The 17619-nt window shown below is 31.2% G+C and overlaps 1 protein-coding gene across 1 annotated transcript; it reads left to right on the top strand.

Moving 5' to 3' along the window:
* The first annotated feature begins 1529 nt into the window (after positions 1–1529).
* LOC129314661 (S-adenosyl-L-methionine:benzoic acid/salicylic acid carboxyl methyltransferase 2-like) lies at positions 1530–4362 on the top strand. The gene is made up of 4 exons (XM_054958153.1): positions 1530–1663; positions 2291–2695; positions 3153–3407; positions 3804–4362. The coding sequence occupies exons 1-4, from the start codon at positions 1589–1591 to the stop codon at positions 4158–4160; spliced, it is 1092 nt and encodes a 363-aa protein (XP_054814128.1). The 5' UTR covers positions 1530–1588; the 3' UTR covers positions 4161–4362.
* Positions 4363–17619: the final 13257 nt, after the last annotated feature.

Genomic DNA, 17619 nt, shown 5'->3' with positions numbered 1-17619 from the left:
CAAATAAGCAAGGGCAATATTGTCTTTGCAATTTAATTTTAAGTTACACTTAAATTTTAAGGGACTAAACTATGGTAACTAAATTTAGCGGGACTTATTGTAAATAAGTCTACTCTAAGAGACTTATATATAATTTTTTCATAATATAATTCTCCCTTTTTTATTCAAGAGAAGCACAAGTACCTTATCAATCTAATTAGTATATACCACAAAACCATCAAAATTAAGATTTTTCAATACTCTCCCTATATACCAATCGTATGATTTGAGTACCAGAAGGGGACCATGAATACAAGAAGACAAAAAAACCACGCATGGTCTATGCTGAAGGAAGACGAATATTGGTTAGGAACTTTGGATGAAGTGGAGTAGCAAGAATTATTGATTTCTTAGATTCACTCCCCCTTGTCGCCAATTATTCCCTCTGTCCAATGTTATGAGGGATTTTTAACCACATTTTATTTGTTAATTTTCTTTAAAACTGTCGCACCTTTTTCATGTTTACGCTTCTTTAATTAAAGCATTTCAATTAAAAAAATTTATTAATTACATATTTAATTAAGGATGTTTTTTAAAAACCCTTGTTAATTGTATATTAAAAAATCTGAAAAATTTTATATTTTTTTAACATGATACTTTCAAAATAAAATGTCTCATAATATTAAAGGAAAGGAGAGTATTACACAAATAAAGCATCGTAGGGCCCACATTGCCCCTTATGGAAAGCTCCGACGGCAACTGGTGACAAGCATAAAGAAGTGGTAGGGATTCGCCACAACCCCAATGCGTGGGTCCGCCAATTTTAACAAACATGCATGCATATAGAATTTCAAAAAAATCATACGCACAAAAGGGGAAAAAAACACGTGTCAGATATTATTATAGAAACAAGTGATAGGTATTCGAGCACGGCAAGCAATAAAACCATTGAGCTTATGGCTCTTATTCTGTTGTAGTAATTAAGATTTGACTCGTTGGATGAGCCACGAACACATGTGAAAGCAAAAATTAGAGAATATAAAAAGGTGAACTCGTAGATTCCTTGTCTTGTTTATGAAATAAATTTTTGTAAGAGACTATATTTTTTACTATAATTTTTTTAACATAAATATCATCCATCATTTTGCGCGTGCGCATATATATTAATGTAAAAGTTAAAATTTATAATAAGCTGCACGATTTACAAATAATACAATTAATTTTTGAAACTTTGTATAGTACAGAAACAGTCACATAATTGTTTTATATGGAAAAAATCACGTTAAAAGGAACTATAGACTAAAACAGAAATAACGGTGAGGTAAAGGGTTCTACGGAAAGGTGTTTTTTAGACTAAAAATATGTATAACGTGGAATTAGCTGGGAATTATAGACATTTCAGGAAAACTGATTTCAATATAAAATAAAATATATATCAAGAGATCCATTTGCAATGGGAAGTAACGAGAGCCACTCATTATTATGACTGTCAACGACCAATCCTCTTGCTTATATAAATCTCCAGCACCAGTTTTGCTCTTGCCACTACATAAAATTTGATTCTACGGGTTACTGAGAGGAACATAGTTACATAAGCATAAATCTAAGAATGGACGTGGTTTCAGTGTTGCACATGAATGGAGGCATGGGAGAAGCAAGTTATGCTAATAATTGCTTATTACAGGTATATACCTACCTTCATCAAATCCTCTTTAGCATTCCAAGTGGTAATGGTGTTAAATTGTCTATCATATAACCAACGTCATTGCATTACATGTCAAACAGAGGTTAACTAAATTTTAATTCATTCAATTTTACAGAATTTGATCGAATATGTCTCTTTGCCTGTGCCTTGGTTTGGTTCACAATACCGAAATGCTCTATTTTATTTTTATCTACTTTTGAAACCTTAGATTGTTATTTTTGGTTAAGATTGATGTTGGAGTTTATATTGTCTTTGTGTAGTTGAGAATGACTTTTAGTTTCTTCCAATTGATAGTTGTTATGCTGTATTTTGTGATTACTTTGTCCCCCCCCCCCCCCGGCCTTATTTTAACATCCCGCACAAGATTTAGCACGGTTAGTAAGATAATTTAACACTGTTGTCACATTGTCGTCAGTCTAAGCATTTTTAAAATAAAAGCAACTAATGTTGCAAAAGAGAAAATCTATAGGGATCTGGAGCAACGAAAAAAACATAGATTAATAATAAAACATGATAATACTATAGGAATTGATATTTATGTTTTCCCAATATACTATTATATATACTTTCTAATAATGTATGTTTTAACATAATTACTATGGACAGCAAAAGGTGATTTGCTTAACAAAGCAAATTAGAGATGAAGCTATAACTTGCATCTACAAAGAAAAGCTCCCTCAAAGCCTAGCAATTGCAGACTTGGGTTGTTCTTCTGGACCAAATACTTTGTTTATGACTTGTGAACTCATTAAAACTGTGGAGACGCTTTGTAGAAAGCAAACACATGAATCTCCAGAATACATCATCTACTTGAATGATCTCCCTAGCAATGACTTTAACAACATCTTCAAGTCTCTTGAATGCTTCAAACAAAAGTTTAGCAAACAAGTTGCTGGTGGAATTGGTCAATGCTATATCACTGGGGTTCCTAATTCTTTCTATGGCAGGATTCTTCCCACTAGCTCTTTGCATTTTGTCCATTCCTCCTATAGTCTTCATTGGATGTCTCAGGTACATATATTAAATTTTTTATAGAGATAATATAAATTTTAGTCTCTATACATACACTCAATTACTGATTTAGTATCTAAACTTTTACTCAACATAACTCAATCCTTGTAATTTATTTAGTTAATAAATTATAAGGGTTGAATTGTACTGAGTCAAGAAATTATAAGAACAAAGTTATGTCGAGTCAATAAATTATAAAGGCTAAGTTGTCCTGGCCAAAGTTCTAGACTTGGATTGATAATTGAGAAATAAGTTAGAGGATCAAAGTTCCCTTTTTTATATTTGTATAGATAAAATTGTAGTTCATTATATTTAATTAGTGGGTATTGCCTATTAGATTTTAGGTTCCATAGGTACCTTTTAAACTATTATATTTATATGTAATATTACCACTTTTAACATTATATTAGGTACAATTTTTCTTCCTCTAACTAATTTTTCTCGTTCATTCCCTTAGGTTCCCAAAGGTGTGGAGAACAATAAGGGTAATATTTGCATGGCAAGGACAAGCCCTTTAAATGTTCGTGAAGCTTATTACCACCAATTTCAAAAAGATTTCTCAATGTTTCTGAAATGTCGTGCTGTGGAACTAGTTAAAGGAGGTCGTGCTGTTCTTACATTTCTGGGAAGAAGCAGTAGTGACCTATCAAACAATGAATCGTGCTACATTTTGGAGCTTTTAGCTGAGGCACTTAATGACATGGTCTTGGAGGTACATGCATATATTATGATTTAATTACTGTTTTTCTAATTTTTAATACTACTAATTTTTTTATTTTTTATGCTATTCCTTTATTTATATGATGGCAAGATTCTTTTCCGTTTACTGTAAAATCACATCCCCTGAAAGTTGATTTCTTTTAGTATATTGATTTTATATTGAGGTAGATTATACTGATTTTAAACTTGGAAAGATTCGAGTAGAATAATTCATATATTCATCCTTTCTTTTGTGTATATGACTCGGTTGAGGAAATCTGTTGTTATTTTAAACTTCTTCAATTAACAGTTAATACTGTCATCAACAGTGATTAAATTTCCTTTAAATTTCTTAAATATCAACAGTTAATATATGATAGAAGAATTTGTTTTGGCCTGTGTCGTGCAGGGAATCATAAAAGAAGATCAAATGGATTCGTTCAACGTTCCTTATTATACTCCGACGCCGTCTGAAATCAAATTAGAGATTGAAAAAGAAGGCTCATTCACTTTGAATCACTTGGAGGCATTTGAAGTAAGTTGGAAAGCTGCATGTGGTGATGATGAACTCAGCGATGATAATAATAGTGGATACAAAGTTGCACAATTTGTGAGAGCTGTGGCTGAACCTCTTTTTGTGAGCCACTTTGGAGAAGCTATCATTGACGATGTTTTTCATCGTTACCAAGACATATTAGCTGATCGTATGTCTAAGGAAAAAACCGTGTTCCTCACTCTTGCTATATCTTTGACCAAAACAACTTGAAGCAACTTCAACGACATATTGGTGGTGTTGATGCGTGTTATGAATAAATTATTTGCCAATCTTTTTATATTGTGCATGCTTGATTTTAATTAATCTAGTGTTTAAGTAATATTGTATCCTTATAATTTGTGATTTAATTTGTGATTACTACAGTACTGTCTGGACATTGATCTGTGTAGATTACTAGATAAATAAGCACAAAAAACATTATAAAGTATGCTTGTGTGGGCGCGCTAATTTCTTCTTTTCTTTCTCCAAGAAATGGATGAAAACTCCAACGTTTCCCTCAATTTTTTTTGGGGAAAAATTGGCATAAAAAACCAAAAGGAAAACTTTGTAAGATTGATAAAAAAGATACAAGAAGTGAAAGCCTTGGAAATATTGATCAGTCTAGAACACCAGTTACAGATTCCCGAAGCTTATTTTCAGGTTAATTTCAATAATATGCAATGCACCTTCTTGGATTCAATTTAATATAATTATAATATTAAAGTAATTTATTTTTAATTATGCATATTTAATTATGTGAGATAGTGTAACATTTGCCTGATCTAAAGCGTGGGCAAAAAAAATTGTCTAATATGTGAATTGTCTTGCATGGTTTTTGAAAGACAAACGTTGACACGTGTGTGTTAGGTTTGTCTATAAAGAATTGGTAAAGGAAATAAAATTTGGAAGATGTCCACTTCACATTTTGGAGGTACTATATTCGATCACAAGATTTTTGTCGTAAAGGGAGACAGTACAATATTGCTTCAAATGCTACCTCAGAAGTGAAATGTAATATTAATTACCTGTCTACTATATCGAAAAGCAAAGACGTACGTACAGTATTTGCAAAAAATCAAGATTCAAGAATGCATCAAGTATTTGACCAAAAAAAAAAAAAAGAATGCAACAATTCAAGATGGCAAGCTTTAAAATAAGAGAAAATTGGTGGAGACAGAGATGATAAACTTTTGCAAGTTGGGGAACATTAATTAAAGCCATAGCTAGTGCTATTCCTGTTTACCAATTATGAATGATTTGGCTAAATGATGTAAAAGAATATCGGTTTTAAAATAATTGAAGTAAAATATATAACTCGAAATGGGTTTAAAAAAGCTAAGTAGGTCCTGGCCAATTTTTTTTTTAAAAAAAAAAACCAAAGCTAAGTGGGTCTCTAGACGAATTAGGGGGGGGGGGGGAATACTACTTTAATTGATCCATCTACTGATCTACATGAGTAGGTCAAAACAGACTAATAATATCGGCTCTAACGTTATACGATATATATATATATATATATATTTGGAGAAAATTAGCTTTTAGCATTGTTTTTTTTTGTTTTGTTTCGTTTTTGTTTTTTTTTTTTTTTTGCAAACAAATAAATTCAGCAAGAAAGATGGGGTCTCTTAAGTCTCAAACGCCACCTACTCTATGTAAATGGCCATCTCTACATCGTTGCATTAAGCCTTGAACATTGAAGGAGGAGAAATTTTGGTCACCTCAATGGGCACTACTCTTTTTGATCTCATATATAAGATACTATCATTAAGAACTAGTTGGCCACACACCATTAAATGCGATAGTTCTTCAAGATTAAACCAACCCTTCCAATACAGTGAGCAAGGAGGGGCTGCTAGAAGTATAGGACTCTCCACATTGAATCCAAACCTGTAAATATGTTACAGGGAATACATTTCTTTTTCGGGGGTTAAAAGGGAATACATATTTTTAAAATAGAAACACAAGAGAGGGGCTTGGGACCATTAATTATATGTGCGAGTGGCGAGTTCTCAAATGGCAAGACCATTGAGCTAAAAATGGGATGTATGGAGAGACCGACACTCCAATCATTTTTCCTGTTATAGTAATTAAGATTTGTTTCGTTGAATTAGTGACGAACATAGTTGTAAAAGTATAAATTCGAGAATATAAAAAGGAGAGTTCGTAAAGGAACTTAATATGTTTATTGTTCAGGCATGTGGAGGAAGGAATTAATTATAGACATTTCAGAAAAATGATTTTAATTTAAAATAAAATATATAGAGGCACAAGAATGAAACATATTATTATCATCAATTAATTGTCAACTTAGAAGCAAATAATGACAATCTATCTTATAAGAAATCTGTTTCTTTTTTAAAAGAAAACACATAACTTAGACGCAAGGAGAGAGAAAAGTTGAATTAAAGAACACTTACCCATTCGTAGTGTAAGCTTTAAAGTTTAAACAAAGGATTATACGTAGGGCACATTCACATTATAAGAGATCCATTTGCAATGGGAAGAAACGAGAGCCACACCCTCTTTGGCCTGTCAATCACCAATCCTCCTATATAAATCTCTCCAGCAGTTTTGGGATCTTGCCACTACAAAATATTTGATTCTACGAGTGACTGAGAGGAACATAACGATACAAGCATATATCTAAGAATGGACGTGGTTTCAGTGTTGCACATGAATGCAGGCATTGGAGAAGCAAGTTAGGCCAATAATTCATTATTACAGGTATATATATACCTACAACTTTCATCAAATCACCTTTACTCATTCAATGACAAGTAGTGTGATCTTATATTAGGTGTGACACTCACTTTGATTTCTTGATGCACTTTTCGACTGTGGAGCCAATTGCCTTTTTTTACTAGATATTTTGGGAATTGTGATGATAGGATGCTTGCTTTCACACATACTTTTATCAATTTTGATCTAGATAATTTTCCTATACATTTTAGTTCCTGTTTGTTTTGCGTCCAAAATCGATCTTTGGGTGTTTAATCGATTTTTAAAACAAAATTAGGCAAACAGCATATAATTGCCATAATCGATTAAACATGCTAAAATTGATTTTTTTTTTTTGAAGCTATTCATACCTGGTTTTGGTTCTCATTTTGCCATATTAATTTGTCAATAATTTGTCAATAATTCATAATTGTGTTAAATAAAATTAAAAAATTTAATAATATTAAATATAAATTTATCAATAATTTAATTTGTATGATAATTAATTATTGGGCCAGAATCAAGTTTTGAAATAAGCTCTGGGAGGTTGCTTATAGATTCAATTTTATTATTAAATAATATATTGTGCTTCTTAAATAAAGTTTAACAAATTTATTAATATTAAATACAACTTTATCAATAATTTAATTTTAAAAAGTAATGTCTTTTATGGTAATTTGTACAGTTAAAATTAATTTTAATATCCAAACAGATTACACTATAACATAATTAATTGTGATTAAAATCTACCACTTAATCAATTATTTTCATAATCTATCATACCCAACTGAAATCTAAACGAGCACATACTTTGGCTGCACTTTCACACATCCTGTACTCGTGCATTAGAATATTTGGCTGACTCGTAAAATGTGTTCTCATTTTACATGCATTTAAAATAATATTTATTTTTCCTTAATCATGCACACAACTACTTATTATCTCTTTGCAATGTAAAACATGCATAAATTCTCTATATCTTTTCAACATTTCCATTTTGCTCCTAAATATTTTCAATATTCCTATTTGCCCTCAAATTCACCAGAATTCTAATTTATCCTAATCTTTTCCAAAAATTCCTTATCCAAGCCCTGACACCTAACAAAATACCTTCAAGATGTAGGAACATGCACAAGGTTGAGATGGGAAAGATGAGACATAGGATATGGGAGTTAGAAGCTACTCTAGAAATGTATCAAGCTTTGTTAGACAATAACAGAGACACTATTAGAAAAATACAAATTAGCTAGGGAATTTAGCGAGAAATCATCTATTCCTATTTAAAATACTAAATTAGTGAGAAAATTAACGAAGAATGTTGATTTCATAGCTTGACTTAAAATTAGCGAGAAAAATAGTGAGGGATTATGAATCTCTCTCTAAAATAAGACAATTAGCGTGGAATATAGCAAGAGACTACTAATCTCTCTCTAAAATAGCAGAATTAGTAAGGAAAATAGTGAGAGACTGTTAATTCCTCTCTAAAATAAGAAAATTAACGAGAAAAATAATGAGGGATGTCAATTCCTCTAAAATGATATTATTAGTGAGGAATTTAATGAGGGATTCTATCCTTGGCTAATTACTACAAAAAAAGTTAACTTTTGACAATGAATTTAATTATACATTTAGTTATTTTTATTTAAAATAAAAATTAAATTCAAAAATTAACTAAAATATTCATAATAAAATTATTTAGTATTTAATATTTTCTTTATTTTAAGTTGAGTTTCATTAATAAAATAATATTTTATTAAAAATATACTATAAAGAATAATTTAAATAAAATATAAATATGTTTAAAATTTTAATAATTGAAATTAAAATTTAATATGTATATATGTGTGTATTTTATAATATATTATTTGATATATTTATTTAGTTAAATAATATATATTTAATTTCTCATATAATAATTGCATATGCCTTTCAATTCAACTGATAAAGAAGGAGAGCTTAAGGCTTAAAAAGTATGAGGTCAAGGATTCAAGTCTTAGCTTTAGCATAAACATAATGAATATATGACATAATAAGGAGCAAGTGACATGGCACAAGGTGGACAATGACATATCATTAGTTATCACATATATGGCGGGTGATGGGACATGGGATGGTAGGTGACATGACAGGTGATGGGACACGTGATGTTAGTGACATGTCATAAGTTAACGCATATATGACAGGTGATGTGGCATCATTATTTTTAAATATAGGCATATTTAGTGAGGGACTAATCCCTCACTAAAGTTATCAAATTTAAAATAGCATTAACGAGGGATTTAGTCCCTCGCTAAAATTAATGAGAGACTGAATCCCTCACTAAATTCCTTACTAATTAGCAAAAGAAATACAATCCCTCACTAAATTTAACAAGCCTTTTTTTAGCTATAAATTTAGCGAGGGTCTAAATCCCTCGCTAAAATGCAATTTAGCTGGGAAAAATGGTATTTAGCAAGGGATTTGTCCCTTACTAAATTTCATTTTTCTAGTAGTAAGAAAACCTAGAAGGAAATTTGAAAAGCAATAGTTCGTCATCTACTGACAACTGTCGCCGTCCTCGACAACAAAAATTCCATCATAATGACATCAAGGTGAACATTCCTGAATTTGAGAGAAGACTCTAGCCAGATGAGTTTGTAAACTGGCTTCAAATTGTTAAATGTGTATTTGAATATAAGGAGATTCTAGATGCATAAAAAGTTTAGATTGTTGCTCTTAAACTCAAGAAATATGCCTCTATTTGGTGGGAAAACATTAGGCAAAAGCAAGAACATGATGGAAAGTGCAACATTGAGACCTAGGAAAAAATAAGACATAATCTCACTAGGAAATTTCTACCAGACTATTACCATCAGGATAACTTTCTCCAGCTATAAAATCTTCGATAAAGGTCCTTGCCTGTAGAAGAGCATACTAGAGAAATTAAAAAAACTCATGATGAAGTATGACATTCAAGAGAATGAAGAGCAAACAATAGTCTGATACCTTGCAGGCTTAAACACTGGCATCAGTCATCCAGTCTAACTTTAGTAGTATTAGACCTTAGATGATGTAATCTATTTAGCCATTCGTGTTGAGAAGCAGATGCCCAAGAGATCATTTTTCTAGCCCTCTTCTTCCAAGGGTTATTGATATGCTTGCAAGGTAGAGTTTTAATAGATCAACCCTTCAAGCAAGCCACAACCTTGCGCTATACGCAAGTCACCACCAAATATCGCCAAGGAATCTACCTTTAAAGCAACTACATGGTTTATATGCCAAGGATTTGGCCACATTGCTATAGATTATCCTACTTAAAGGGTTATCACCATTAGGGAAGGGCAAGTGTATGAAGCACCTCAAGAAGATGAGGAGGAGATTGATTCTTATGAAATTGATCTAGTATATGACGAGGAGGTTAGACATGCAAATCAATGTAAAGCATTGGTGATTAGATGAAGCCTGCATACAACTGTAGTTAAGGAAGAACCTTGGTTATAATGCAACATTTTTCACACTTGTTGCATGGCTTAAGAAAAAGTTTGTAATGTCATCATTGATACTAGAAGCTATGAAAATGTAGTGTCTGACAACATGATAGAGAAATTAAAGTTACCAACATAAGACCATTCGTATCCTTACAAGCTTTACTAGCTTAATAAGGAGAATAAGGTAAAAGTTTCTAAACAATGCCTTATGACTTTTTCTATTTGGAACAAGTATTGTGATGAAGTTTTATGTGATGTTGTTCTCATGGATGTATGCCACCTTCTTTTGGCAAGACCATGGCAATATGATCGACATGCTATGCATAACGGGTGTGTAAACATCTATTCTTTCACAAAAGATGGTGTTAATTTTACATTAGCACCTCTATTGCCTAGTGAGATTAGCCAATCTTTAAGGGAATCTAAGTCATTGGTGTCTTTAATTACTAAGGAAGAATTTAAGGTGACGAAGTCTGAAGCTCAAATCATTCTAATGCTTGAGGTGAATGGTGAGTCTACCACCCCGCCAAGAGTCATACCTTTATTATTTGAATTTCTATATGTGATATCTAGAGATACCACCAAGGGTGCCACCCATGCGAGACATACAACATGCCATTAACTTTATTCTAAAAGCAGTCATTCCTAACAAACCTGCTCATAGGATCAGTTTTTAAGAATACGCCGAAATCTAATGGCAAGCTAAAGAGCTGTTGAAGAAAGAGTTGGTTTGAGAAACTGTTAGCTAGCTCTTTTGCTGTACGTATTATGTAGTACTTAAGAAGGATAGGAGTTGGAGAATGTGCATTGACTGCAAAACTGCTAACAAGATCACTATCAAGTACCAATTTTTGATACCCTGGATTAATGATATATCAGACTAATTACATAATGCCATTACTTTTTTCAAAATTGACCTTCATAGTTGATACCACTAAATCAGAATTCAGCCAAGAGATGAGTAAAAGATCGCTTTCAAGACTAGAGATGGCTTGTATGAGTGGAATATGATGCCTTTTGGGTTGACAAATGCCCCTAGCATATTTATGTGCCTGATGAATCAGGCATTAAGACCTTTCATTAGCAAGTTTGTTGTTATGTATTTTGACGACATTCTTATTTACAGCAAGTGTCAAGAAGAACACTTAGATCACTTACGGCAAGTTTTACAAGCCTTGTGAGAATAGAAGCTTTATGCGAATATCAAGAAGTGCATCTTCCTCACCAATAAAGTTGTGTCCTTGGATTACATCATTAATGCAAAGGATGTTCAAGTTTATTTAAGCAAAGTTGCAACCAGTAATTGCTAGCCAATTTAAAATCTATATAAGAGGTTTGAAGCGTCCACAAATTAGCTTCTTTTTACAGGAGGTTCATCCACAATTTTAGCTCTATTACTACACTACTTACAGATTGTACCAAAGAAGATAAATTTTAGTGGACAAAGCAAGCTCAAAAAAGTTTTAAAGAGCTTAAGAAGATGTTAATTGAAACTCCTGTCCTAACTCTTTTCAATTTTCACCAGGTGTTTGAAGTTAGCTGTTATGCTTCCAACACCAACATTAATGTTGTCCTAAGCTAGGAGGGACATCTTATTGCCTTTTTCAGAGAGAAGCTCAATAATGCTAAGCTTAGGTATTTTACCTATAACAAAGAATTCTATACCGTTATCCAAGCTCTCCAATATTGGAGTCACTATCTCCTAAACAAAGAGTCCATACTCTTTTCTAATCATGAAGCCCTCAGGTATTTGAATTCTCAGTAGAAGATCAACCGCAAGCATACTTATTAGAGTGAACTCTTACAATCTTATCTATTCCTTATTAAGCATAAGACTGAAACTTTGACCTCCATAACTGATACTTTTAGCCATCGACATATGTTGCTTACAACAATGCAGGCCAAAGTTGTTAGGTTTGAAATTGTTAAAGAGCTGTATCAAGATGATCTTGATTTTTAAGGAGTGTGGGAAGCAACTGCAAATCAATTTTTCTACCAAATTTTACAAACATGATGGGTTTCCATTCAGAGGCAAAACTCTATGCATTCTACAAGGTTCCTTGAGAAAAACCATAATTTGAAAAACTCACGATGAAGGACAAGCTAGTCATTTTAGTAGAGACAAAATAGTTGACCTAGTTAAAAAGAATTTCTATTAGCTGAGGCTTGAATGAGATGTCAATTGACATATACAGAGATGCAGAATGTCATTTGGCTAAGACCAAGAGTTAAAACATGGGATTATACATGCCACTGCTTGTTCTAGAATCACCATGGGAAGATGTGAGCATGGATTTTATTCTTGATTTACCACGAACTTAGAGACATAAAGATTCCATCATGGTAGTTGTGGATCAATTCTCAAAGATGGCCTATTTCATTCCATGCCAAAAGACCAATGATGTTGTTCAAGTAGCAGATTTGTACTTTAGATATTGTTTGGTTAGAGGGGAGGCGAGGGGAGGGGAAATTTTAAAAAATCTCCCCTCTTCTCCACCTTACTAAACAAAGGGAAGGGAGCCCCTCCTAGAGGCTCCCTTCCCCTTGTTTGGTAACCCTTCCCCTCCTCTTCCCTCCCCTTGAACCAAACAGAGCCTTAAAGAGATTGTTCATCTTTATGGCATTGCTAAGACTATCACTTCTAGTCGTGATGTGAAGTTTCTTAACCACTTTAAGTGGATGTTATGAAAGAAGATGGGAACTAAGCTTTAATTTAGCAGTGCTAGTTATCCCCAAACAAATGGTCAAACTAAAGCTATAAACAGGGTTCTTGGCAACCTTTTTTACAATATTGTAGGGAAGAATTTAAAGCAATGGGACCTCATCCTTGTTCAAGTTGAATTTTCCTACAATAACTCTGTCAACCAAGTAACTGGAAAGTGCCCGTTTGAAGTTGTTTATGGCACTCGTCTACTTGGTCCACTAGATTTGACACCTTCACTTGATAAGAAGCAATATAGTTATGATGCAGAACAAAGGGCAAAGGAAGTCAAGAAGTTACAATAATAAGTTCGTGAAAGAATCCATAAGTAGAATTCCAAACTTAAGTCATAGCAAGACAAACATCAAAAACAACAAATCTTTAATGTGGGAGATTTGGTTTGGATACATTCAAGGAAAGAGCATTTTCCTAAACAACCCAATGCCAAGTTGTCTCTTAATGGTCCATTCAAAGTTATACAAAAGATCAACAATAATACTTATAAGGCTGAATTGCCTAGTGCTTATGGAGTTGTTGCTACCTTTAACATTGCTGACTTATCACCCTATCTCGGTGATAATGCCAACTTTGACTCAAGGGTGAGTTTTATCCAACTCGGGGAGGATGAAATGGAACAACATCAATGAAGGAACGAGAAGGAACGTGAGGAAGAGAAAAAACATACGCTTGTTTGGTCACCACCATTAATGCAAATAAAAAACATTTGTAACCTGCTATTTATTTCCCTTTGTTCTATTTAAGACTTAGAGTGGTATAAATAGGATAGTGTTTTCCATGTACTGGTATCACGACTTGAAGTAATAAACCAGAGTATTTTTCTCTCATTTGGTTTCTAAACCACTTACTCTGATTTATGAAATGTAGGATGTTACAACATATCCTTCATAATTTTTTTTATATTTGGACATCTATTCTAAGGCTTTCACTAAAAGAATGTTGATATGTAAGTGCTTGAACATATCAAAGAAAAAATTTGAATTCACCATCTTATTGCTTTATAAGCCTTTAAGAAAAAGCTGGTTGAGGCACATATTTTGACTCAACTCTCTTGTTGCTTCTTGCTTTGATCACCATCCTTTTTGGATCCATTAGTCATTCTTTTTCTCCTCTTAATTCCTTCTTTTCACTGTCACATATTTTGATGACACTCGGTCAACATGTTGACAAGTCTAGGTTTCGAAAATGATGTGGCTTTATGAAATGACAACTTAATTTTTATGGTGAGCATTTCAAAGTCAAGATGTGTACCTGTAAAGTATGGTTTAGGATTTCATTTTCGTGTTCTAATAAGCATGAGTTACTAAAAGTTCAAGTTTTAAATCTACAATTTTCCTTTTGATATTTGCCAAATATGTTAATTATTCACAAATATCGATCATTTAAGAAATTGATAAGCCATATCAGTGTTTTAACAAGCATTATTAGCTACTTAATTGTTAGTGTCAACCCAATAACAAGTCCATTTGCATTATTCTTGTAAAATATTACCAATGTTAATTAATTGACAAGTTTTTTTAGTGTCACAAGAAAAATTCATGTTATATTCACAACAATTCTACATGTTCATGAGCTATTATGCACTTTCATATAGAACCAGAAACCCAAAATTGAGAAGCATTGATAACTGTTGGACCAGTGATGGGGAAGTTGCGTTGAAGCTTTATGCAAATATGGGTTCTATCATAGGATTTTCTCATGTTTAGACATTACAGGTAATAATGTTATTTTACTGCAAAATTTTATTTTAGTTTGGTCCCTTCCAAATTTGTTTGGTCCAGATTTAAAGATATATATATATATATATATATTGCTACTGCAGGCCGCCTATAATAAAAAGAAAAATTATGTAAAGATCTTGTAGAGCAAATTTATATATTTATAAATAAGTTTTGTAAAATTTAAAAACTATATCGAAGTCCTTTGGAACTAAATATAATTTAAAATTGAGGTGCAATGATAATAATCTGCAACTATCATTTTAATATTTTATAACTATAACTTTACATGTATAATAGTTAAGCCTAATAAGTAAGGATAATATTATATTTGTAACTTAATGTCAAATTACAATCAGATCCACAGAAATCAAACTGTAGTTTTTAAATTTAGTAGGATTTATTTATAAATAAATCTACTGCAAGATATTTTTATGTAATTTTTTCATAATAAAATTTTCCATTATTATTCGAAAGAAGCACAAATACCTTATCAATCTAATTATTATATACAACCAAACCATCAAAATTAAGATTGTCCAATACTCTTCCTGTAGATATATACCAATCGTATGATCTAAGTACAAAAATGTTGGCCAAAACAAATATATATATATATATATATATATATAAGTACAAAAAGGGGACCACGAATAGAAGAAGACAAAAAAAGAACTATATGGTCTGTGCAGAAGACAAATATTGGATTGGAACTTTGGATGACGTAGAGTGGCAAGAATTATTTACTTCTTAGATTCACTCCCCCTGGCTTGTCTTCAATTATTCCATCTGTCCAATGCTATGAGGGATTTTTAACCACATTATGTCAGCCAAATTTTTTTTCCAAAACTATACCCCTTCCCATATTTATACTTATTTCATTTAATTAAAGTATCTCAATTAAAAAAAAACGTTATTAGTTACCTATCTACTTAATAAGAGTCTTTTTTTACACTTTAAGAGACCCAAAATTATTTCTATTTTTTTAACATGATGGTTTGAAAATAAAATGTCTAATAATATAAAAGCAAAGAATAGTATGATATAAACAAAGGATTGCAGGGCGCACCTTGCCCCTTATGGAAGAAGCTCCTACGGCAACTGTTACACACACACGCAGACAAGAATAACACGTGGGTCCGCCAATGTTAACAAACATGCATGCATATGGAATTTCAAAAAATCACACGCACAAAAGAAAAAAAAAAACGTGTCAGATACTGTCATAGAAACAAGTGATAGGGTTTTAGCACGGCAAGCAATAAGATCTTAATTGTTAAACTCTTGAGTTACTTTTTGATATTATTATTTTTACGTTTTTAATTTATAAAATAGTATTAACTCACTCATAATTTCGGACTAGATGAAACTCAATTAAATTAAACTTGTACTTTAACTCTTTGAGTTTACCATTTTTCACATTTTTAGTTTACAAAATCGTATTAACTTATTCATAAACTTAAACTAGATGCAATTAGTTAAATTTATTAAACTTATCAATTTTTAATTTAGTTGAGCAAATTAGATATATAATGTATAGAACTCGCTTCATAGAAGTAATAGGATACAATTAAAAGAAAAATAAAACACAAAAAGCAAAAATTAATATTAATAAAAAAAGAAAAGAACAAAAATAAGTTTCTTTATTTTGAAATTTTTTTTGTTTAGTATGATAATCTATCAATATAGATAGATTTAATTTCAATGATCTATATTTAAAATATATTTAAACTAAATTATGATTATAATTTATATTTTAATTATTTAATTATATATTTTTAATGATTAATTATTAATAAAAGTAAACTCTTATAAGTTTATAATTCAAGTTTACATTTTAATTATGAATTTATTGAAATTCGCATGTTTGACAACCTTGAATAAGACCATTGAACCTTTGGCTCTTATTCTATTATAGTAATCAAGATTTGACTTGTTGGAAGAGCCACGAAAATAGATGTGAAAGCAAAAATTGGAGAATATAAAGAGGTGAACTCGTAGATTCATTGTCTTCTTTATGAAATAATTTCTCGTAAGAGACTATAATTTTTTGAACATAAATATCATCCATTATTTTCGCATATATATTAATGTAAAAGGTAAATTTTATAATAAGCTGCACGATTTATAAATAATAAATAATACAATTAATTTTTGAAACTTTGTATAGTACAGAAACAGTCACTTAATTGTTTGACATGGAAAAAATATCATCAAAAGGAGCTGTAGACTAAAATAGAAATAATGAACCAAAGGGTTCCTGGCTCAGTGGTGATTGGGGCTGAGCTTGGTAGGGCGGACTACGGTACGATCCCCCGCAGGGCCAATTGGGAGGGGGCTGGAACCTAACCACCCAGAACTGTTCCCCCGAATCCGGATTAGTCGGCCCGAAGGATCGGATACCGGGTGAAGAAATTCAAAAAAAAAAATAGAAATAATGAAGAGGCAAAGGGTTCCGTGGAAAGTTGTTTTTCGACTAAAAATATGTCTGACGTGGAGTTATCTAGGAATTATATAAAATAAAATATATATTAACAGATATATATAGTTCCTTTAAATAATAAAATATAATATCATTTACTTATGAGTAAAATACTTTTTTTTTGAAATTATTTTTTTTAACTTTTTATATTATTTAACCCTTATATATAAGTGATATTTATTCTAGTTTATTCTTAATTTTGAACCAAGCCTAATATGGATGATAATTAAATAATTATTTAAAAATATTATTTTATTTATTATGTTTATCCAGTAGTGGAGCCAAAAATTTGTACATCTCCAAATTTTAATTTTTTTAATTTAAATTTTTATTTTAAAATTAATTATCTTATTTTATAAAAAATATAAAATATATTTTTTGGATACTCAAATAATGTATAGGACTCAAGATTTTTTAAAAAATAAGCAAGTCTTAAAATATAAAAATAATATTAAAATATATTTTAAATATTATTTTAAGATATTTTATTGATTCAAAATAATAAAAATATGAAAATATAAATATTTATAATTTTTTCAAAAAAATAATTATAATAATGCACTTAAATATATAATATTTTAGTATG

This window comes from Prosopis cineraria, unplaced genomic scaffold (assembly GCF_029017545.1).
Source record: "Prosopis cineraria cultivar Desert tree isolate PC_DT_omini unplaced genomic scaffold, ASM2901754v1 PC6, whole genome shotgun sequence".
Lineage (NCBI taxonomy): Eukaryota > Viridiplantae > Streptophyta > Magnoliopsida > Fabales > Fabaceae > Prosopis > Prosopis cineraria.
This window is presented reverse-complemented; position numbering and strand designations above follow the sequence as displayed.

Bases quoted from the DNA above. Each gene is read 5' to 3' on its own strand.
- LOC129314661 (XM_054958153.1), top strand. From the start codon at position 1,589: ATGGACGTGGTTTCAGTGTTGCACATGAATGGAGGCATGGGAGAAGCA. The intron at 1,664-2,290 runs GTATATACCTAC...TACTATGGACAG, and splicing joins CTAATAATTGCTTATTACAG to CAAAAGGTGATTTGCTTAAC. The intron at 3,408-3,803 runs GTACATGCATAT...TGTGTCGTGCAG, and splicing joins TTAATGACATGGTCTTGGAG to GGAATCATAAAAGAAGATCA.